Here is a 24,848-nt window from a genome sequence, read left to right as displayed (position 1 = left end):
TATAAATCACAGATGTCATTTGAATGGAATAATTGTGTTGTGCCATTGAAACGTTTAAGTACCAAACCCTGTTTTACTACATCATGAAATCACACTACTGCAGAAATCAGTTAGATGATACATCAGCAGAAAACAGTAAACTACAATGACACAAATATGAGTAATCAGCATATAAATCTCAACAATGGTGACAACAAAATATCCAGACAATCAGATCAACTTTATACATCACAAAAAGCTACTAAAAGACAGAACAAAAACCACAGCAAAAAATAAAATAAAATAGTTAGAATTAAAGAAAATAATAGGACAATTCAGCTGCAGAATTTATTCATGCTGTGATGCATGCTGGGATTTTTGTGCTTTTGTTCCTAGCATGCATTGTGGCATGACACTTTTGATTGACACTTTTGTTGAGATTGATGTGCTGATTTTTGATGTCTTTGTGTGTCAGTTTAGGATACTTTTTGTGTGTGTGTGTGTGTTTTTTTTTAATCTGATCAATTTTGTTCTTTTATAAGATTTCAGTGTTGGTCAGTTTTGTTTAGTTGCGAGATCTCAATCAGTTTCATTTTGCTATAACCCTTATAGTTAAAAGATACTTGTGCCTTGTCTTTAAGCTGTTATGCATAATAATGGGCCAGATATTCACCTTTGCATTAATGTCATTATTACACTTGTTAATGAAAGAAAAGATGGACAGTATAGACTGTCATTCCCTTAAAAGTGATTATTTGTTAGCTTGATAATCAAAGAGTGTCTTGTGAGTGGTCCACAATGGTCTCGACTTATTAACAATACTCATGTTGTCTTGTTTTCTGTCTTCTTTCAGGCGGAGACATAGATGAGGATGCATTTCTACTCTTAGATGAGGACACTATCAAAAATGTTGTCCCTCAAATTTAATACAGCTATTGAATGTTGTCAAATGTTTGAGAGAGAATGAGTTGTTTATTTTTCTATTTTTTCTAATGTCTAATGTTATTACAGTGTGACCTAAAATAAATAGGTCCAAGTTTGTGTGTTTTTTATATAGAGTTTAATTTAATTTAATGCAATAAAAATGTAAAAGTGCTCGAAGTGTCTAAGTGCCTGAAGTTTGATTTTCTGAAATAAGACATACTGGCATAGTAACCCAAGTTAGGTTATTTTTGACCTTTGACCTTTGGTTAAAAAGGGACCTACTAATTTATGGGTTATTTCAACCCAGATATTGGGGTTGTTCTTTTGACAAAGAAGTTGGGTTATATTAACTACAATGTTGGGTTATTTTAACCCAACATTTGGGTCAGGTATTTAACCCAGAATTTGGGTCAAAAAGAATAACCCATTTTTCTGGGTTGAAAGAACCCCTTTTTAACCCAGGAGTTTTTAGTGTGTATGAGATTTCAATTACGGTCACTTTTGTTACTTTAGGAGATCTCAACAGCAGTCAGATTTAAATGATAGTTATGTTCCATTATGAGATTTCAATGACGTCTGTTTTGTTCCATTACGACATTTTAGTGATGTTCGGTTTTATTACATGATTTGGTTGGTTTTCAGTGTCGTTCATTTTTCTTTTACAAGATTTCTATGACGATCAGCTTTGTTCCATTATAAGATTTCAATGATGGTCAGTTTTGTTTCGTTATGAGATTTCAGTGACGGTCTTTTTTAGTTCTTTTGCGAGATTTCAAAGATGGTAGGTTTTGTTCCTTCAGACTGACCACACACTTGAAGATTTTAAGCCTGATTTGCACCCCCAAAGGATCAGGAGGACATGATTTTTTTTTTTTGTCCAAAACAAATCATTACCTGACAACAGTACATGCATGAATTAACATAACTACTGTATCACTGCATCAGCAACTACACAGTTACTGCCTTTAAATAAAGCAACATGCAGCAGAACATCAATGTTTCTGGCTCATCACTGACTGAAGCACAGGCTCTACTCTCCAGCACAATGGTGACCTCACAAAACTCATAACAGTGAATGTCATAACACATAACAGACACAGAACATTAAACACTAACAGATCTCAACATCTTCACTTATTACAAACAGTCTGACTTTATTTCTTTTATACAAAACTTCTTAATGAGGTGTTGATGTTTTACTGAAAAAAATAAAGTTTGAAGTCACCGTTATGGAGATAAGCGCTTGCTTTAGTTGGGCTCCTGACCCTTGACATTTTAATTTAAATTTTTCTCCAGTTGTTGAAACTGTGTGTTTCTAAAGCACATTTGCTGGACCAAAATTTATTCTGTTAAAGTCACAAAGAGTGATTTTTGCATATTGTCACCTTTATTGAGGTCACGCTGATTCTTGATTCTGTTCAGTTAATTTCAAATATCCTCTTTTTAATGTTCTTATGTGACCATAAAATTAACTAAATTGGAATGCCCCCCTAAAGTCATATAAGGAACCTTGAACTGCCACACTTTCATTACCAAAAGAGGATGTTTTAGGAACGCCCCTAATGTTCTGTAAAATTTCAAGAATTTTCGTCACTTTTAGAGAACTTTTAGGCAAAGTTGCGCAAGGTCACGAAAACATCGCCTTCTGCGTGTGTGTTTTATAGAAAATAATAACGTTTGAAGTCACCGTTATGGAGGTGAGTGTTTGCTTTAGATGGGCTCTTGATTCTTGCTGTTTTAATGTTAGTTTTTCTCTGGCTGCTTTAACAGTGTTATTAAAACATGTTTGTTACAGCAGACGTTGCAAGAAAAAAAAAAAAAAAAAAAGATGTTGATTCAATCATCAGAGTGTCCTGGTTTACTGATCTTCTCTGGAGACTGAACTCTGTGTATTAACTGTGAGTTTTGCATTATTTTTATTTATTTTTGAGATTTATTTTGTTCATTATACAGAGTTTTGAGCAGTGTCTTTCAGACTCACACACACATCATGAATCAGCGTATTATGCAATCTTCAACAATGAGCAACCAAAGCCATTTGATCAGATTTTTTTTTTCCTCACAACTTTTTTGTTACAATTGTGCTTTAGAACCATACAGTTTCAACAATTAGAAGAAAAGTTAAAATGTCAAGGGTCAGGAGCCCAACTAAAGCAAGCGCTTATCTCCATAACGGTGACTTCAAATTTTATTATTTTTAATAAAACATCAACACCTCATTAAGTTTTGTATAAAAGAAATAAAGTCAGACTGTTTGTAATAAGTGAAGATGTTGAGATCTAGAGAGATATGTCTAGAGAGTGTTTAATGTCTGTTTCTGTTATCTGAGTTTTGTGAGGTTACCATTGTGCTGAAGAGTAGCGCCAATGCTTCAGTCAGTGATGATCCAGAAACACTGATGTTCTGCTGCATGTTGCTTTAATTAAAGACAGTAACTGTGTAGTTGTTGATGCAGTGATACAGTAATTACATTAACTCATGCATGTGCTGTTGTCAGCTAATGACTTACTACAAGTGATTTCCGTTTTAAAGAAAAGCTTTCATAACAATCCAGAAAATACCTGTAAAGAGCTTTTCTCTCTTTTTTTTTTTTTTTTTTTTTGTAAGACATTTCAGAAAAATTAGTTTTTGTTTGAACAGCCACTTGTTTTCACAGGCCTGGTTGCTTATTTGTCTCGCGAGATCTGGCAACACTGTTCTTAACACCAGTGGGGACGTTCTAGCGGGGATAGCAGTTAACAGTAAAAAAAATCGTTGTCTAGACACTTGGTAAAGTATCTTGGATAAATGGAGGAATAATTACATGCATGATGCCGTAATCTTTTTAGTGGAAAACTGTCCTTCCAATTCTATCAGTTTCGATACAGACCTTCCATCTCACTAAGAGAAGGTAAGCAACAGAATTGTTCTTATTTATAATTAAAATGTGTCTAAATATTTGATTACACACCTATATTTTAATGAGCAGTTGTATTTAGTTGTTAATGTGTTAACTTTCACCCCTCTTCAAAGACATGCCAACAAACCCAAACGGTCAAAATGACTGTACAAGATAGCTTTTCAAGTTTTCTGATTGGTTAAATAATAGCGGTCGTAACACCGCAGGTTTGTTGTTTACAGAGTTTAGCGTTGTAAAGACATTTATAGCATTGAGATCTGTCAGTTTTAGGGACGTTTTTTGTGTGTGTGATATGCCTCTGGCTATATTGTCCATTGGGTTGAGATGTGGTGATGGTGTGCTTGACATCTGGGTAGTTGATATGACATTCATGCTGTACATCGTCTAAAACCATTTTAAACCAAATTTTGGTCATTCTTATTTTTATATCATTGTTATACTTGAGGCACTCATATTTAGAGACTTTATATGAGCATTAAAAATTTTTTGGTACCACAGAAGCATTTACATTAACTGCAAAAAAAAAAGTATAATTTTTTATGATTTTAAAAATCTTAAAAATATTTTTAGAATCAAGATTTTGAATCTTAATGGAATGGAAGTTCATGGACATTTGTCATGAACAATCTTTTTATTTGTCAGTCAACACAATGTAAAAGATAAGCAGTTGTTCTGATAAGTTTGGGAAACACTTTTACCATAGTAGGCCAAGATGTATTTCCCAAGTTCAACAGAAGTGGGAGTCCTTGCTTCAGGAAACACTCCTGAAGCATTGGTTTTGATAGGGCTTTGCTGTGAGCACTTGATGAAGCATCTTAACAATAGTCATAGTTTAGCTGCATGATCATTACCATGGCATTTTTACTTAATTTTAAACAGAAGGATTTTACAGCAAAGATTTAGCTGTTGTATTTTCTGTTATATTCAGTCATTACCTTGTTTCTAAAGTACGAACACAATCTTGACTTGTCTTTATTTAGCACGTTTTAGTCCCACTGTGTTTAATGTACCTTTTAGATTGGATTGATATCTGAATGGTTTGTTTTAAAATCGGCATTTGCATTTGCATCAGTGTGTATTTGTGCTTAGCTTGGTTTCATAGCAAGGTCAAAGTGCAGTTTCCAGCTGGCCCTGTCCACAAGGGATCATTTCTATTTGTGTTTGTAGGCTAGCACTGATAACCCAAACCTCACATAAACAAGTAGGGTAAAACGTGACCCTCTCGCCTCTCGCATTTTTTTTTTTTGAAGGTAAATAAAATATAAAAAAAAACAAAAAAAAAACAGTAGCTGTCGAATAAGTGATCCCCCGTCTTGTTATAGGTGCAGTGAGCAGAAGGTGGAAATTCAGAATACTTGTACCATAATAAATGAGTGGGTGAATTTGTTGTGTAGGATGTGTAAAGTAGGCCCACTTGGACTGTTCAGTCACAATGGAGATTATTTTGTGAAATATGCTTGTGCTGACAACAGTAGTCCAATGTACACAAAACAAAAAGATGTTAATGTAAATGTACAGAAGACCCTTACGGAACAAAAATATATGGGAATATACCGAAAAATATAATGTGATATATTACATAAAACATTTCCATTTATGGGAAACTAGTGCTTATATTTTTCAATATCCTGCAATATATGCATTGACCATGTATGGCTATATATTGATACATATAAAATATTTATAAATGAAGACAAAAATAGCTTTACATTCATTAAGTTTTATCCTTTGTGTACATATATTGCACATACATGTTCCCATATAAATGTGAATGTATTGTACACACAAATATACACACATTCATGGAATGAGTTACAATCAGTGTTTACAACAGACTTCTAGATCCCAACATGCTTTAATTCTGACTGTTAAAGGAGAGTAAATGTTAAAATAAAGTGCTATTTCATGTGTTTTGCTCAATATTGATATAGGGGGAGATCTGTTAGTGTTTAAAGTTCTATTATTTTGGAATTTAAAAGGTTTTCTGGTATGTGTGAGTTTTGGGGGGTTTCCATTGAGCTGAAGAGTAGAGCCTGTGGTTAGGTTTATGATTGGCTGAACACTATAAAGACTATAATAACTTTATTTAAAAAGTAACGGCTGTGCATGCTATAGCACAGTGATAGTCTCTTTGACAGAAACTTTAGTACATGCAGGTGTGCTTTTGTTAACTAACTTGAAAATATGTAACATTTAAAATGTAAATCATTATAAAATATAAGAAATGTGTTACATAATATATTTTACCATATATGTTTATACACTCTAAAAAATGCTGGGTTAAAAACAACTCAAGTTGGGTTAAAATATGGACAAACCCAGCGGTTGGGTTAAATGTTTGCCCAACCTGCTGGGTAGTTTTATTTAACTCAACTATTGATTAAAAATTACTATATGGCTGGCTTAAAATGAACCCAAAATAGATTGGAAACTAAAAATCAGACACATAATTACTAGATGCAACTTTGATAATCAAAAGGTGAACATTTATTAATAAGCAATTTAATAAATGTTTATTATTTAATTATCATGTATTACAACTTGTTAATAAATGTTCATTTATTAAACATATTATTAAACCTATTTTTGGTTCATTTTAAGCAATCAACTAATTTTTAAACAATAGCTGAGTTAAATAAAACTACCCAGCAGGTTGGGTCAAACATTTAACCCAACCGCTGGGTTAAAACAACCCAATCGCTGGGTTTGTCCATATTTAACCCAACTTGGGTTGTTTTCAACCCAGTATTTTTTAGAGTGTACTGTATGAGTAAATATATGTACAATATATTATGCATGCAGTACCATATCTGATCACATATAAATCTATATATTAAGAAGTATATTACTGAATATAAAATGACACACATTATGATATATTAGTAAATATTTTATCACATATTTTTCAATATATGAAAAGAGGCAATTCCTTATGTATTGTTCAATATATATTTACCCAATATATTTTTCTGTATATTTTCAAATATACTTTTAAATCATGTAATATATTGATCATTCATATATAGGGAAATATATTTTCTTTCCATAAGGGTAAATAAATGAATAACACACAAAAGTTCCTTTGTATAAATTCAGTACCTCTGGCTGAACAATTCACTGTTATGTTCTTTATTTCTGACTTTTTTTTAGGAAGAGCTGGCAGTACACAGTTTGTCCTGGGCCTCCTCCCCTCTGTCACAGCGAATGAGAGACGCCTGGCTTACGCCCCCTAACCTGGAAAATATTTCCCACCTTTTCCATGAGTACATTGACTCCTTGTTCTGTTCTCTGGAAATGACAGGGCATTTAGTACAGTACTCACTTAAATTGCTAATATTTTTAGCCAATATAATAATTTTAATGAAACTAAAATAAAATGATTATTTTATACACTATATCATATTTATTAATATGTGACATTCTTTAGACAAACATGTTGCTATGACAACTGCACATGACTACAGCAAGAATCTACTATCCCTGCCTTATTGGTCCAAAACACAAAAATGTCAAGAGTTTGAGGAAAATGATAAAACATTGATTGTAAAGTCTATGGAGTCTATGAAGAGAAAAAAAATAGCTGTATTACAAATAAATCAAATCCTCAAGTCAAGACTTTACAAAAATTTTTTAGCACATACTACTATATACTACTTAATACTACTAATAAACTTGTCTAGATAATACATTCCTCATGTAAAGCAAAGCGATTGATAACACAGGACAGGAAGATTAAAAATAATGAAAATAATACAAAAGCACCCAGAATAAACATAAGTTCTGAAGTATTATAAAGTACAGTCACAGTTTACTATGAACAATACTGATCAATTTTGAGCTAAACCCTGAGATGCAATTGTATAAAAACAACTTCCTACAAACAATGACTGTCTTTCAATGAATCATGCATAGAAACTCATCACACCATTAACTGATAATGAACAATTTTCTTTGTCTAGCTACTAAAGGTGAGTGTTGCTAATACAGTCAATAAATGTAGGTAGATGGTGTTTAAAGGCTAAGTTCACTTTAAAATGATAATTATTCCATGATTTACTCAAGCCATCCTAGGTGTATATGACTTTTTTTCTTTCATATGAATACAATTGGAGTTGTATTAATAAACACCTTGACGCTATCAAGCTTTATAATGGCAATGAGCGGGGATCACGAGTTTGACGCTCAAGTAAAAGCATAGCATCCATCCGTCATAAACTTACTCCACATGGGGTGGGGGTGGGGGGGTTAATAAAGGACTTCTGAAATGCAACGATGTGTATGTGTAAGAAAAATATCCATATTTAACATGTTATAAAGTAAAATAACTAGCTTCCGGCTAAACTGCCATAGGGATTCCACTTTCGTCTACAGCATAACTTACGTCACACCATGACTTATTATTCTACGCCATGATGATACGCGACATCCTACGCTATACATCATATAAGTTACACTTTAGACGTAAGCAGAATCCACCTGGCAGTTTGGCCGGAAGCTTCATTTCAGAAGGCCTTTATTAACCCCCCAGAGCTGTGTGGAGTATGTTTATGACGGATGGACGCACTTATTTGAGCGTCAAACACGTGATCCACGCTCACTGCCATTATAAAGCTTGATACCGTCAGGGTGTTTATTAACATGACTCCAATTGTATTTGTCTGAAAGAAGAAAGTCATATACACCTAGGATGGCTTGAGGTGAGTAATTAATGATGTAATTTTCATTTTAAAGTGAACTAATCCTTTAAGATCCATAACACAGTGCATAGAAATGTTCATCATTCAACTATGTTCACATTGCTATAATTGCTGTAATTAATTGAATTTGTAGAGTCAAAACTAAATTTGCATTTCTTAAATTCAAACCATTTATGAAATGCAAATAGATTTTTTTTTTTTTTTAAAGAAAGGTGCAGTCACATTTACCTTTTAGTTGATTTATTAGGTGAAATCCAATCATTTCAATAGGATTCCACAAGAATTTCGCAACGGGTTCAAGTTGGTCATGAATTCTTGGCTTGTAAAGGGCTTCTGTGTAAGCTGTCTACACTATACTACATCACTACACTATAGACAGTGGAACTTTTTTTGTCTGCAGAAATGTGCTAAAATGTCACTAATGTGACTTTAAGCATCTGTGCATACAGTAACTGGTTTGGGCTGAAATGCAAAAATGTAATACTTAGCGGTTTAGATTAATGAGGTATTGCCTTGCAAGCTCTTACTTTGTTAAAATTAAGATAATACCTTTCAGAACAATTTCAAAATATCATGTTTTTCAGTAATTTTTCCAAACTCACTCACGCACAACACAGCCTCATCTACCCACAGATACCTGCAAAAAAAAAAAAAAAAAAAAAAAACTATCACATGTCAAAAACCATTTGATGTCTCGTTCATACTGGAGTACTGTTGTACTGTTGTTAGACAGCAGAGGCACTTTCAGGATCCTGTGTGAAAACGGATTTAAACTTTAATGGATTGGTTCATCTCTAGTGCATCCACTGGAGGATTCTTTGTATTGGGCTTGGAGCCCAGAGCTTCAGCTTCTTCCAAAGTCGAGGTGAGGGGCTGTCCTAGAGTCTCTGGAAGAAACATGGTCAGGATTCCAATGATGAAAGCCAGAATTCCCACAATGAGCTACAGAATAAGAGAGAGCAGAAGTTACTGCAGAACTGTTCAGTCCAGCAAATGTATATCATGTTGTATCATTCTTCAGTTCTAGAGTCTTACACTTACAAAAGGTTTTTGATTGCTGTTACATACCTGAGGCAGATAGATCCAAATGTCAGCAAGGTAAACGCAGAAAGGAGCCACCACACTTCCCACCCGACACATCATACTACCACTGCCTACAGCCAGAGACCTGCCGGACCAGATATGGTGTCTGTTATTTAATATAGTGTCTATACGAAATAATCACTCGAAAGCATGCAGCATATATGTAATGATCATCCTACTGTACAGTCGACTTCACATGCACCCAGCAAAGAAACTAAAAAATATTGTTACTAGATTTATATGTATTTGAACATTGTATATATTGTTATTGAAAATTAGTGATACTGGATAAAAGTGAAACGAACTACAGCAGAGTGTTTTATACTAAAGTGACATATCTACTGCTGTGTGTATTGTGAGGTAGATAGTGATAAGCAGCCTAAAGCCGAGTTCAGACTGCACGATTTTAGCCACGATTTTGGCTCGCCGACAGGTTTTGAGAAATCGCCGACAAATGCTCGAAATCACAGGCAAATCGGTGCTCGTTCACGCGAGTGACAATCACGCAGTGTGAAGCCGAGTTCAGACTGCACGATTTTCAAAGTAGTCGGGTCACTGTTCTTTTCACACTGCATGACTATCTTGGCCAGCATTCAGTCGCTGCTGTGTTCAAACTGCACGATGGATCGGCGACAGAAGGTTTCACACTGCATGACTTTACAATAGGAAGAATTGCCGACAACTCTGTCTGGCACGCAAACTACGTTTCACAACCAAACACAAGCGAGATGTGACAAGGAAACAACGCGATATCACGCGTGCAAGACCGGAGTTCTCACGTGAGAATGGGATTATTATTAAAAATGGTAGAATGCAAGAAGCTTGCAATACGAATTGCCTGTGCGCTGATTTGCAGCGAAAACAAGAAAAAGAAAAGAAGAATATGAAACGTTTTTTCTGAAACAAAGCCATGCTTGTTGATATTGTGGTCTATAACTCCTCCCCGAACTCTCCGCTGCTCTGTATCTTGCTCTCTCATTGGCTGTCGGTCATCGCCGATGTAGTTTTCAGTCAGAACACTTTTCACACAGCAGGATTTTGAATCGCCGACAGGTCCAGATATTTAGCATGCCAAATATCTCACGGGCGTCGGCGACTCGTCGGTGATTCTCTCAGATCGCGTCTTTGCTCGTTCAAGCCGAGTTCAGACTGCACGATTTTAGCCCCGATTTTGGCTCGCCGACAGGTTTTGAGAAATCGCCGACAAATGCCCGAAATCACAGGCAAATCGGTGCTCGTTCACGCGAGTGACAATCACGCAGTGTGAAGCCGAGTTCAGACTGCACGATTTTCAAAGTAGTCGGGTCACTGTTCTTTTCACACTGCATGACTATCTTGGCCAGCATTCAGTCGCTGCTGTGTTCAAACTGCACGATGGATCGGCGACAGAAGGTTTCACACTGCATGACTTTACAATAGGAAGAATTGCCGACAACTCTGTCTGGCACGCAAACTACGTTTCACAACCAAACACAAGCGAGATGTGACAAGGAAACAACGCGATATCACGCGTGCAAGACCGGAGTTCTCACGTGAGAATGGGATTATTATTAAAAATGGTAGAATGCAAGAAGCTTGCAATACGAATTGCCTGTGCGCTGATTTGCAGCGAAAACAAGAAAAAGAAAAGAAGAATATGAAACGTTTTTTCTGAAACAAAGCCATGCTTGTTGATATTGTGGTCTATAACTCCTCCCCGAACTCTCCGCTGCTCTGTATCTTGCTCTCTCATTGGCTGTCGGTCATCGCCGATGTAGTTTTCAGTCAGAACACTTTTCACACAGCAGGATTTTGAATCGCCGACAGGTCCAGATATTTAGAATGCCAAATATCTCACGGGCGTTGGCGACTCGTCGGTGATTCTCTCAGATCGCGTCTTTGCTCGTTCAAGCCGAGTTCAGACTGCACGATTGTAGCCCCGATTTTGGCTCGCCGACAGGTTTTTGTGAAATCGCCGACAAATGCCCGAAATCACAGGCAAATCGGTGCTCGTTCACACGAGTGACAATCACGCAGTGTGAACGAGCAAAGACGCGATCTGAGAGAATCACCGACGAGTCGCCGACGCCCGTGAGATATTTGGCATGCTAAATATCTGGACCTGTCTGCGATTCAAAATCCTGCTGTGTGAAAAGTGTTCTGACTGAAAACTACATCGGCGATGACCGACAGCCAATGAGAGAGCAAGATACAGAGCAGCGGGGAGTTTGGGGAGGAGTTATAGACCACAATATCAGCAAGTATGGCTTCGTTTCAGAAAAACGTTTCATATTCTTCTTTTCTTTTTCTTGTTTTCGCTGCAAATCAGCGCACAGGCAATTCGTATTGCAAGCTTCTTGCATTCTACCATTTTTAATAATAATCCCATTCTCACGTGAGAACTCCGGTCTTGCACGCGTGATATCGCGTTGTTTCCTTGTCACATCTCTCGTGTGTTTGGTTGTGAAATGTAGTTTGCGTGCCAGACAGAGTTGTCTGCGATTCTTCCTATTGTAAAGTCATGCAGTGTGAAACCTTCTGTCGCCGATCCATCGTGCAGTGTGAACACAGCAGCGACTGAATGCTGGCCAAGATAGTCATGCAGTGTGAAAAGAACAGTGACCTGACTACATTGAAAATCGTGCAGTCTGAACTCGGCTTAAAGGCTGCCTGGAACACTGTTTTTTGCAGTCAACGCTAGTTGCCGAAAGTGCAGATTTTGGGCAGTTAGACTTTACAAAAAAATAAAATTGTATAGTGTATGATGGGCACAGACAATTTTTTGATATTTTGAGCTGATTTTAGAATATATATTGTTTTCATTTGTCATTGCTAGGAGACATATTTCTGTGTGAGTTTGTTGTATTCAGAACATCCTAAAAGTCTGGTAGTGTGTGATCCTCAGTTGTTTAGTGCATGATTCCCAGGATTTCTCTTTAACATTTAGATGTTGACAAGCGTGTGACACATATTATTTTAAAAACCGTTCAGTTTTAAAGAGACGTTTGGTGTATTTTAGCTTTTAGTGTGGACATCTGGACATCTAGGCCCGGTTTCACAGACAGGGTTTAGCTTAAGCTTGGATTAGGCCTTAGTTCAATTAGGGCATTTAAGTAGCTTTTATAAATGTTCACTAGAAAAAACATTACTGGTGTGCATCTTGATACAAGACAATGGCACTGACATATTTTAAGGTATGTCAGTGCAAGTTACTCTAAGATAAAGCATGCATTTTAGTCTGGGACTAGCTTAAGCCTTGTCTGTGAAACCGGGGGATAGTGAATTAGTATAACACATTACCTGATAATTGTGGGGTAAAGCTCACAGGTGTACAAGTAAATCAACCCGAATGCAATGGCAATAGCAAATTTCCCAGTCATACTCAGGACTATAGCCAGTACCTCAATATCCTGAAACAAAGAGAGAGAAACACAGAATGAAACTATATTTATCATCAACAACATTTTAGTCATCAGCTGTTGGAAGTGGTTGCCAGTAGCAGGCCATAGTAGGGCAGCATTAAATTTGGGATCAGACACAAATCTAAACGTCCCCAAGACATATCCCCTTTGACCCCTTCTCAGAAGCAGGCAGCTGCCATATGTAAAAACAGCCACTTAGATGACAGGTCTATTTATAGATTTTTGGAGCAACGATGGCTATACTCACACCGCACTCAGCCATTTCAGGGTGTCAGCAGTGCAACTATTAGTTATGAAGGGTGGTGTAATCCTGATAGAATATCATCCCACTAACACATTCTTCTTAGCCTGTGCTTTCAGTGACCAAGGCTGTTTGGAGTCTGACAGAGAAATGTGCAACATATTTTACATTTCACTTACATCCTTTGATTTTTATCACTCATGTTGCTCCATTTAAGTGACCTGATATTTTAATTAGCACATAATATATTGAAAGAGTGCTGTTGTTCCTAATATGTTGATATTCAGACCAACAGCACAATTGTGATTCTTTTATACAGTTCAGTGAATAATAAGGTAATAACTGAGTAACTTACAGTTTTTGACATTATATAGCCAGCTACTTTATCTATTTTTGCCTCGCCAACAAAAATGGTTTCATATGAAGCAGTATCAGAATTAACATTTGCACATCTCCAAGAAACACAGTTGCAGCGTTCCTGAATGAATCAGCATTTCTTTTACCAATTGGTAGAAAACTCAGATGTTGAATCGATTCAGTAATTCACTCATCTTGTTTTGTTTGGAATAAATCAGTGGCTGTATCTGAATAAGCATACTTCCCAACTATATAGTAGGTGAAATGAGTAGCATGTCCGAATTCACAATATTCATAAAAGTTGGCAAAAAGTACCAGGATGACCTGCTTCTTTCAATGGACACTTGGCAATCCTCTCTCATGGCCTCATGGGATAGTAGATATTCAGATTACACACATTCATACTATATAGCACATACTTTAATGTATGGATGCAGCCAGTGTTTGGAATATATTAGTTGAGTGATTCAATGAGTCACTCATAAAGAAAGTCATTTGTTTCATTACTGAATGAATCAGTGTTTTGAATGAATCAGTTGAGTGATTTAATGACTCACTGATGAAGGATGAAGTGTAACTTGTCGCCACCTACTGGTGGATTGGTGTAAGGTAGAAACTGATATACAGTACAGTCCAAAAGTTTGGAACCACTAAGATTTTTAATGTTTTTAAAAGAAGTTTCGTCTGCTCACCAAGGCTACATTTATTTAATTAAAAATACAGTAAAAAACAGTAATATTGTGAAATATTATTACAACTTAAAATAACTGTGTACTATTTAAATATATTTGACAAAGTAATTTATTCCTGTGATGCAAAGCTGAATTTTCAGCATCGTTACTCCAGTCTTCAGTGTCACATGATCCTTCAGAAATCATTCTAATATGCTGATTTGCTGCTCAATAAACATTTATGATTATTTTCAATGTTGAAAACAGTTGTGTACTTTTTTTTCAGGATTCCTTGATGAATAGAAAGTTCAAAAGAACAGCATTTATCTGAAATACAAAGCTTCTGTAGCATTATACACTACCGTTCAAAAGTTTGGGGTCAGTAAGAATTTTTTTTTTTTTTTTTTTTTAAAGAAATTAAAGAAATTAATACTTTTATTCAGCAAGGATGCATTAAATCAATCAAAAGTGGCAGTAAAGACATTTATAATGTTACAAAAGATTAGATTTCAGATAAACACTGTTCTTTTGAACTTTCTATTCATCAAATAATCCTGAAAAAAAATATTGTACACAAATATTTTGTACAATTGTACACATTAAATGTTTCTTGAGCAGCAGATCAGCATATTAGAATGATTTCTGAAGGATCATGTGACACTGAAGACTGGAGTAATGATGCTGGAAATTCAGCTTTGCCATCACAGGAATAAATTACTTTGTGAAATATATTCAAATAGAAAACAGTTATTTTAAATTGTAATAATATTTCACAATATTACTGTTTTTTACTGTATTTTTAATTAAATAAATGTAGCCTTGGTGAGCAGACGAAAATTCTTTTAAAAACATTAAAAATCTTAGTGGTTCCAAACTTTTGGACTGTACTATATATATATATATATATATATATATATATATATATATATATATATATATATATATATATATATATATATAGTGAATAAGCTCATTGTTTTTAGACACTATTATTATAAAGTGCAACGTTTATCAAACATGTGGGTAAAAAAATTTATTGATTCTGATTCAGTATGTGGGAGCATGGCATTTACTGAACATTTTCACCTTTTTAACCTTTCATCAAACAGCAATGCTAAACTGACATACAAGGCATGTGCAAACATGTATTACTCTCAAGAGTACTATCTTGAGACTATCTTGCACCTGCAGATCTATAATTCAAAAGGCTGCCACTTATTTTAATTTAAACTGAAATTTGGCACTGACCACAAGGGGAAAGTTGTCCAGTTGACACTTGAAACCAACTACAGCACAGAGAGAGGAAAACATACTGATATGACTACTGTGTCAAACATATTAAAATGAATTTAGCATGCAAAAATAATTCACATGCACAGATGGTTAAACAGGTCTTGTGACACCAGCGATAACACCATATGGATATCTGCATTGAAGCAATCTGTAACATGCAGCTTGTTATTAATTATTAAACTCAAGCAAGACAAGTTTGACAGTTAGTTTGACATGCACAGTAAGGTTTTGGGCTTGTTATGATCTGCACCACTGTGGATGCTTTGACCAATCACAAAAAAAAATAAAAGAGGACTGTATATTGTTTTTGGCAGAATCCTACATCCTGGGTTCCTAAAGGTGTTGCAATACCACAAATCCTACTTGGAAGTTTCATGAGGTTCAACTCTGTCATATCACAAGTGAATGTGTCTAGGGACCAGGCAGCAGGAATTAAAATAAGGAAAAAAGAAAAAGAGGGATATCATCTACACAAGATTTTGCACTGCATTCCCATCCTCTAAATAGAATAGGTGGTGCTTAAATCTTGTTGCTATACCAACACAGCTGCCAGTAATTTGTTGCAATAATTACATGGGCACTTTCTTTGGTATATGAAGTGGGATGTGTATGCTGTGATCAAACGTTTTACAAACACACTCATGTATCTTCAGCAGACGAAAAAGTGAAAAATATAATAATTACAGACATGTAACTTATCACACTAAAAAGAAAAAAAAAATACACTTGTCAGCTGACTCAACAGAGGATCTGTTACATGTACTGAGATCAAATATATTTAAAGGTGCTCTAAGCGATCCTGGGTGGAGTAACTTCCTGTTGACGCTCGAAGTGTTGTCAAACAAAACAGAGGCTAGCTATTCCCTCCCTCCTCCTCCTCCTCCCCCTCCCCTCCGTGCTTCCTGAAACAGTCATGAACGCGCATTTAAAATCATTCTTGTCGGTTATTGGCTGGAGCATGTTTATTATGATTTGTGGTCCAGGCCGCACCAGTTTGTTTTATTGCCGTTTTTGGAGCTTGTGGCGACTACAGAGACCGTGTTTTTTACAGTGTGTTCAGGGGACAGGCAGCTAGCGGATAGATAGGAGATGTTTGCTGTATGTGACAAAAAATGTTTTGGCCTAAAAACGCGTGACATCCCTTCGAGCACCTTTAATGTTGTCTCTAGTGCTTGGATAGAAATCAAAACTTGATTCAGAAGATGAATCCCAATTGGATAATATGCAGTGAATGTATTACTGCTGTTTAAAGCACTAGGGAAGAAGAGTGAAAGAAATTGAGAAAGTGGGTGCAAAAAGGTTCATTAAAAACAGAACGAAAGACTCGGATGCAAACAGCTGCCCCAGTTACCATGAGAAAAGCAAACACACACACACACACACACAAACACATGTCCTCTCTTGCCAGGGTTAATCATTCATTTCAATAATCTATCAGTTCCTCCAATATGTAATGATGATAATACTTGTTACTTGATAAAAAACTTGTTGCATATTGGTTCAAGATCTGTCAAAACAACTTAAAATTACAAGCTATGGCCAACTGTCAAGTTGATTTAGCCAGATTGATAGTTTCCATAATTTGCTAGAAATTTGAATGGCTTATTTTAAATTGTGTGGCCCTGCCAAGAAAAGTAAATACATGGCCTAGAAAAGAGAGAATATAGAACACTTTCAGGCTCTCTCTCTCTCTCTCTACCCATAACACATACTTTCATACTTTAAATACTTCTTTCATTTCATGCTTCCTTTCATTTACCAAACTGCCTGTTTCCCAGTAGCAAATGTATTTAACAGTTTTTCAAAACCTTAACTAACATATGTTAAAGCTGACATGAAATGAAAGCGAATGTTTCTAAGTGAATGTTATTGATCTTATTGTGAAAAAAAAACTAATTCTTATTTTTTTTTGACCTCTTGATATTTAATCAAAATGTCATAACTGAATATTCCGGTGAAAAGTACAGGCTTCTCTCTGGTGACGAATGCAGGACTTCTCTAATCGTGTAGTCTGCTTAAACCTGCCCCTGCAAGCTCACGTTCATCTGAGTGAAACACTCGCATCTCAAAATCCAATCAACCTACATATCCCCACCCTACATTTTTTCTTTTTCAATAATCTGTTACACTTGGCTGTACAATACAGAATAATTGTCTGTTGCTACTTCCATTTCATTGTGACTTTAACAGTGTACTACTATATCAGAGTGTGCATATATCACATGGATGCACAGTGCACACACACACACACACACACACACACACACACACACACACACACACACACACACTCATACCTGGGGGACCACAATAATGAGCATGCAGGCTACTCCACCGAGCAGCAGAGCTGGGGCACATGTCTTCTTCCTGCCGACACGATCCATTGCAAAGCAGCCAATCAAGTATGACGGAACCTCAACAGCACCTAGTAACAGTCAAATAAATGATAGTTAAGTTCACTTTAGTACTACTGAAACTAAACTGCATGTAGCAATGCAATACATAAGGCATCATGCTTGATGTGTTTGCATATCTCTTATACTATTTTTCATTTAAACTTATTTTGCCTTTAAGTAAAGCTCACCCAAAAAATTACAAAAATGTTAATTTTTCAATTAAAGCTTTCAAGATTTTAAGGACATGTGCACAAAGCACTCTTATGATCCTTTTTTATGGTGCTTTTCCATCAAATTTAAAAGCTACACTGTCTATTCTTTGTAAACCAACAGTTTATTATCTTATATTCCACAGAAAAATAAAGAAAGTGAGGTTTGGAATGACATGAGGGTGAATAAACAATGACATTTTTTCCCCTCAGGGTTATTCCATTTACACCTTCTTGGTAACAAATGTCTCCATTACCAGCCAGGAAGAGGTTGATATACTGATTTCCACCAAGGTTGACAGACCCCAGGCTGAAGACATAGTATCCCAAGCTTCCGATGAACCAGATTGCCCAGCAGGTGACGCTGCGACCAGCCATTTTCAAGCTTCCAAACATGTCCAGGATGCTTAGCCTCTTCTCGACTTCCATTGCTTTCCCAGCTGATTGCTTATTATCCTTCAACAGTGCTCCATCACATTCATCCATAAGCTCTGACACCTAAGATCAATGATACATTCAAATAAACACAAGCTGTTAACAATACCACTTTTTCTCATATCCATTACTTTCCACTACCCTTCTAATCTTTCAAATCAAGCACTTAAAATATTACATTATAAGGATTATAATATCTCAGCATTTTCTACTGATCCTAGTTTTGGTCTAGGTTTGTAATTTCTAAATGTTAATGTTAATATGATGAAATGCAAACGCATTTCAATTCATGGAACCTCTTTAGTTTTGCAAGTCACTTTTCTTTCAATTTTCTTATTTTAACATGAAGTGCTGAGTCAGATAATGTGTGATAATGTAGAGTATTGCTGTTCAACATCAATCAAAGTATGAAACTTTTATCTCATATTCTAAGGTCATGGTAGAAAGGTACATTCTGAAAAATGTTACCAGATGTCTGAGATGGGTATAATTCATGGCAGGAACAGAATTCCATGTGTTGTTAGAGTGAGTCTACCTTAAGGGTGGGTGGCAGGCCATTGAAGTAGGCCATAGTGTCCAGCAGCTCCTGGGCTTCCTTGTACCGCCCTTTAGCCATTAGGTAGAATGGTGTTTCTGGAAACTTCCAGCAGTAGAGCAAGAATGGAGAGGTACTGAGAGTGAGGATGATCTGGTAGATCCACCAGACACGAACAAGGTACCCCACCAGAGCCACTACCATGACGCCCACAGCAAAGGCAGCGTGCACATGCATAGAGGTCCATGTGCGCACCTTAATTCCTGTAAACTCTGTCACATACACAAAGACTACAACCAGATACCCACTTGACACCTGCCAACACACACGCAGAGAGAGAGAATATACATTATTATCTTTCAGCCATATACATTTGGAGCTTCTCAGCTGTGACGAGAATCACATGAATGTGCATGCATGAATGTAAATATTATGAACATGGCCCAATCAACTTACCATGGCAAGAAGGAAACGCATCATCACAAAGAGGTAGTAGTTTCCTGTGAATGCCACAGCAACCCCAAAAATAAACTGGCACAAGCTGGTAGCCATGAGAATGGGCCGTCTACCAATTCTGGAAAATGGAAAAGCAAAAGTGTATATTAAACATGATTTGCATTTCCTACAGAAAACTTTATGAAGCTACAGACACCAAAATAGCTTTATATAAACTTTTGCTTTATATTTATTTCAACTGGAGCTTCTAAAAACTTAAATTCCATTTTTCCAAACACCTGATATGAAAGAGACTGCTGGTACTGTTGTCAATTGCCAGTTAATGGAAGAAAGATTCACTATTCACAATTTGATATTTATGTGTGAACAGCTGTTTAAAGATAAACAGGGCGATTGTATTATCAAGGCAAACCAATGGGCAGTTTTGCATGCAGATCTCTCACTTATGTACACAACAATGACTTCACCTTTGACCATTCCACATTTGATTGCGTTCCAATGTGTTCGTTTAATCGTTGAATAACTTGTACGGATACACATTTCTACGAACAAATAATACTCTTCTACTTTTGTACAATCTTGACCAAACTGTAAAATGAACATGTACAATTATCCCTTATGAAAATTAACCATGGTTTTATTATAGTATGAAAAGTGTAGTAACCATGGTTTTTGGCAGATGGATTACCATTTGTATAACCAGTTTTACTACATATACCATGGTTAAACTATGGTTAGTGTAGCAAAACCATGGTAAAATTGTTGTCACCATGATTTAACTATGGTTAATATAATATAATCATGTTTTTTTGGTTTTATTTGTAGCAAATATATATGAATGAGATCTGACCGCACACTCACTTGCAAATACTTTATTATCCGACGTTTTGGCAAAAAGCCTTTGTCAAGGTGTGCGTTTGTCCATGTCTTTTGTAGAAAAACAGTGTTTAATTTTCGTAAAGGATACAGTAGTATCTAGTATGGAAATTGACTTTCATTCCCTGTTTCTGGAATGTGAACCTGTGATATCCTGTTTATGCAGCCATGCAGCGTCTGCACATCTCGCATCCTGAACTGCTCTCTGTGCTTTTAGTTATCTTACTGCAGAAGCAAATATTTGCCAACTGTAAACTATATTGCAAAATTAAATGTTCAGGTTTGAAGTAGTACTTTAGCATAGATTACACTTATCATGTTCAAGCCAACCTTCTCTCTTTTTCTGTCCTAAAAAACGGATCAGTCCTGTTTGTGCTGCTGACCATGTTCATGCAAGCACATTTCAAGTCGTATGGTAACTTTTATTCATTGCACTGATGAAGGTAACTATATTACACTGTATTAAATTTTCTTATTAACTTATCTGTTATTTTTGTACCTCCATTGCTCTAAATGCATTTGAGATGCATTTGGTGAACAATTAAGTATCTGTTGTGCAAACAAACCTCTTTATACCCAAGTGTGTACAGTATGTGCAGGTTTGGCATTTTTTGAAAATGTCCTCACATAGTGAAACTTGTCAAAAATCTACTTGTGAGGACATTTGAAATGGTCTTTGCTATTTGAAATACTGCCAAATGATGCTTCCTTTTATCTAATAATGTAAATATGTATCTTTAAATGTTAGGTTTAGGAGTGATGTGTAATAAATATAATTATGTTAATATGAGAACCACTATCTGTGAGAGGTCCTTAATAATATTGCTTTCAAGAACTGAGTGTGTCTGTGTCTGTGTTTGTATGTGTGTGTGTGTGTGTGTGTGTGTGTGTGTGTGTGTGTGTGTGTGTGTGTGTGTGTAAGATGCAACACACAGTTTACCTATCTGCAACATCCCCAAACACCAAGGCTCCAATCAAAACTCCCAGCATAAAAGTTGGCTGTGAAAGCTTGGCCAGCCATTCCTTCTCACACACCAGGTCCCAGTCTGTTACGATGCTCTGCTCAACTTCGCTGTGATCATACACAAAGCCACCACATGTCTCCACAGTCTTGTTCCCAAAAAACTTGTATTGAAAATTGATGGCATCAAGCCGCAGCGCTTTTAAACAAGGACTAAGTTCCCACTGGTCTCCTCCAGCTGTCCGTACAACCACTGGCCCATCACCTGGCTTGTAATGAGTCCAGATATCTGCCAGAGAGGTTGATGAGTGATTTCTATACAGAACGTCTGTGATATTTGGAGTGTCACAAAGAAATTTAGGTGTTTCAACTAAGAAAACCGAGGCAAGGTAATGTATTCCACAGGAGATGGCCTGGAAAATAGCAGCAAAGTAGAGACATGCCTGAAACCTGAAGGGAAAGTAGAAGGATAAATTGGACAAGGTGTACACATCATTGATTATCAAGAATACATAAAATATTCAATAAAGACAAACTGTGCGAATAACATTTTTACAGTGCAGTGGCTGTTAATAAATGCAGCTACGATTTACGATTTCTCCTGCAGTCTGAAGTAAATGTAAATAATTCAAAATAATTATCGAAATTATTATTTTAATAAAACTTTTAATGTAAAATTTTGAACATTATTTACTCTATAGGACTGGATATTCGTGTAGCCTACGTCTTCAACAGCGCACGCGAGCTCTTTATTAAAGGGCAACAAAATGAAAAATCCGCATAATTCATTCGACATACATAACTATGACTTGGTGTAAATATTAGTGTAAATATTAACAGATATGTTGACCATTCCCATAAAAGACTTACGTTCCTTTCGGGAACAAATGGCTACCTTTTAAAGTGTCCAAGTTCGTCGAATAGTCGCTCCACGCCCGTGGTCATTTTCAGCTTGTGCAAGATCCTCAAGAGTGAGAAGGGCTCTTCTGACTCTTGTCAATTTGTACATGTTGACTATCATAGATCCTTAGTTGTAGGAGGGGCGGTTTCGGTGGGGAACTTTCCACTCCAAGGCAAACAACGATTAAAACCAAAAAGTTCGCCTAACATCTGGTAATGCGACACCCCGGTAGGTGAAGAAGAGCCATTAGTGCCCTGAACAGCTGAAATTACATCATATTGCTTCAAGTGTGTCTGTGTTGTTTTTACTTCCATCGTACGTAACTCTTGTCAGGTTATGCAGAGTTTACATAGTTGACAAGGTACTTCGTGATCCCCTGGAAATATCCCTGTGACGTGAGATGGGTATTAATAAATCATTTAGACTTAATACACAGGCCAAGCGAAATCTGTTGTGAACATGTCCACTCAATTTGTCAGTAGCCTATGTCTGTTTTCTGTGGCATGCTCTGATAATTAGGCCATGTGTCTTTTAATTTATTTATTTTATATCCTCCAAAGACAATCACATAGGCCATTAATCTAGCAAATGTGCTAATTCAATCAACGACTAAGTCAATCAATCAGTGCATCCTCTGTTAATCAATTATATATGAGGCCGGGGCTAGTTGTCACAAAAGGGGATCTGTCACAAGGGTTGAATCTCAGTCAGGGATGGGCAGTATTTATGATACATGTATTTCAAATGCGTACTTCAAATACAAAATAGTATTTTGTAATTTGTATTTGATAGGGTTAATGAAAATGGCTTTGTATTTTGTATCAAAATACTTTCGTGTTTTGTATTTTTCTAGTTTTAAAATACTGTAAAATACTTTGTAGGAAGTCTACATGATGACATCATAAAAATGCAGCTTCTGATTGGTGCCTACTCAGTGGTTTGCCCAGACTTGTTGAGTTCAGAACAGATGTTAAGTTTTGGTGTTCCTTTTAGTAGCCTAAGCTAAGATAGTGTACGAATTTACATAATGTTCTTGATAACTACCAAGCAGCAGCCCCCTATATTTATGATTAACAATCAATTGATTAATTAGTGCTATGAACACAGGTGCCATCAGTAGTCTTCTTATGAATGAGTCAGTATTGCTGATGCAAAGTAGGCCCTTCATTACCAAACACCAAGTAGCTAAATTATTAGTCATTTGAAAACTTTTAAACATTAAACTGTTTGTTCATTTAAAACTAACCTTCATCTAGGAGATCACATGTGAATATTCGATCTGTTAAAGCCACAATATGTAAATTTCCGTTGCTAGAGGTCGCTTATTCATTCGCTTATCCTTGATTTTGTGGAATCATGGGATGTGTTGTTTTCAGGTCTACAGCCGGTGGGAAAGAATCGGGACGGGACTCCGGCAGAAATCGTGTTCATGGATGAGATTATTAAAGTTACTGTAATATGAAGCAGAGCAGGGTGAGTGATGTTGAAGCTCAACGAGACCCCTGGAGAGATTGCTAATGAGAGACGAGCGTGACACATGTCTTGAAAGCAGCGGAACTTTCATTATGCCGCACTTGCCGTTTTTTTCAGTCTAGCGTACGTGGGGTAATGCAGTGCTGTTTATCATATTAGATACATTTGAGTGTTGAAAGTTGTCATAATGCTACTCTGTGCGTTCGCTTGACGGCTGCTATGAGACACTTGTTGCACACTGCAGTAAGCTAGATCGATGTTAGTTATGGTAATACATGGTGCTCGCAGTAAATCAAGAAAACGAAATTTAAACAAAAAGGTATATAACATGATTAGTTTTCAGTAGATGAATGAATCCAAATAGTTCCTCATCTCTCTAATAAAATATATGTTTTATTAGACAGATGAGGAATATAAAGATGAGGAATATTGTTTCATGGTTTCTACAAAGTAAAACCAGAAATTGAGGGTATGATGTCATTGATCATCCGACGCACGGACACATCCCCTGTTCTGGTTAATAGATCAGGGATCGATCAAATAGGCCAATTGATGGAAGGTTTGCGAAGAAATTTCATGCTCCCATGTAAAAGTATTTTTTAGTATTTTTAAAATACAAAAAATGCGGTAGTTTATTTTGATACATGGTGTGGTTGCTGTATTTTGTAGTTTATTTTGATACACTTAAAATTAAGGTATTTGGTATTTTATTTTAAAATACATTTTGATGTATTTTTGCCCAACCCTGATCTCAGTAAATTTATTTTAAGTCAAAAGTCTAATTCCACAAATGTGCTTTCTCTACCAGTGTTTTGTTGGTTTCAAACACACAATTCAAAATCATCTTAGATTAGAATATTTTTTGTGAATGTTGTCTTCCAAACCAAAATAACAAAATCTTTTATTTCTTTTCTCAATAGCTGTTATAGCTGTTAGGTAAGCGATGAACATGGCTTTAACACTAGCATAAACATTTATAAACATGACACAAAATGTCTGTGCATGGATTCAGTGATTTTTTTCTAGGGCAATAATAGTAGAGATGTTTAATAGCTTTTTGT

General features: G+C 36.1%; 1 protein-coding gene and 1 long non-coding RNA gene across 4 annotated transcripts; one reads left to right on the top strand and one right to left on the bottom strand.

Moving 5' to 3' along the window:
• Positions 1-2,496: 2,496 nt before the first annotated feature.
• On the top strand, positions 2,497-7,410 carry LOC125278086. Of its 2 annotated transcripts, none has more exons than XR_007187048.1 (3): positions 2,497-2,600; positions 2,702-2,801; positions 6,953-7,410. It is a non-coding gene; the product is annotated as an uncharacterized LOC125278086 (long non-coding RNA). The 2 variants fall into 2 exon arrangements; XR_007187047.1 differs by having other exon boundaries at positions 2,505-2,600; positions 2,699-2,801.
• slc22a16 (solute carrier family 22 member 16) lies at positions 7,183-22,808 on the bottom strand. Of its 2 annotated transcripts, none has more exons than XM_048206881.1 (9): positions 22,309-22,802; positions 21,393-21,863; positions 19,577-19,694; positions 19,121-19,435; positions 18,408-18,648; positions 17,843-17,970; positions 12,862-12,971; positions 9,568-9,667; positions 7,183-9,441 (listed from the first exon to the last, which is right to left on the bottom strand). In XM_048206881.1, the coding sequence occupies exons 1-9, from the start codon at positions 22,356-22,358 to the stop codon at positions 9,268-9,270; spliced, it is 1,707 nt and encodes a 568-aa protein (XP_048062838.1). In that variant the 5' UTR covers positions 22,359-22,802; the 3' UTR covers positions 7,183-9,267. The 2 variants fall into 2 exon arrangements, 1 of the variants encoding a protein (XP_048062838.1); XR_007187046.1 differs by lacking the exon at positions 7,183-9,441 and adding an exon at positions 15,501-15,538 and having other exon boundaries at positions 22,309-22,808.
• Positions 22,809-24,848: the final 2,040 nt, after the last annotated feature.

Source organism: Megalobrama amblycephala, linkage group LG11 (genome assembly GCF_018812025.1).
Source record: "Megalobrama amblycephala isolate DHTTF-2021 linkage group LG11, ASM1881202v1, whole genome shotgun sequence".
In the NCBI taxonomy this organism is placed as follows: Eukaryota; Metazoa; Chordata; class Actinopteri; order Cypriniformes; family Xenocyprididae; genus Megalobrama; species Megalobrama amblycephala.
Note: the sequence above shows the minus strand (reverse complement) of the source record. Positions and strands in the feature narration are given on the sequence as shown.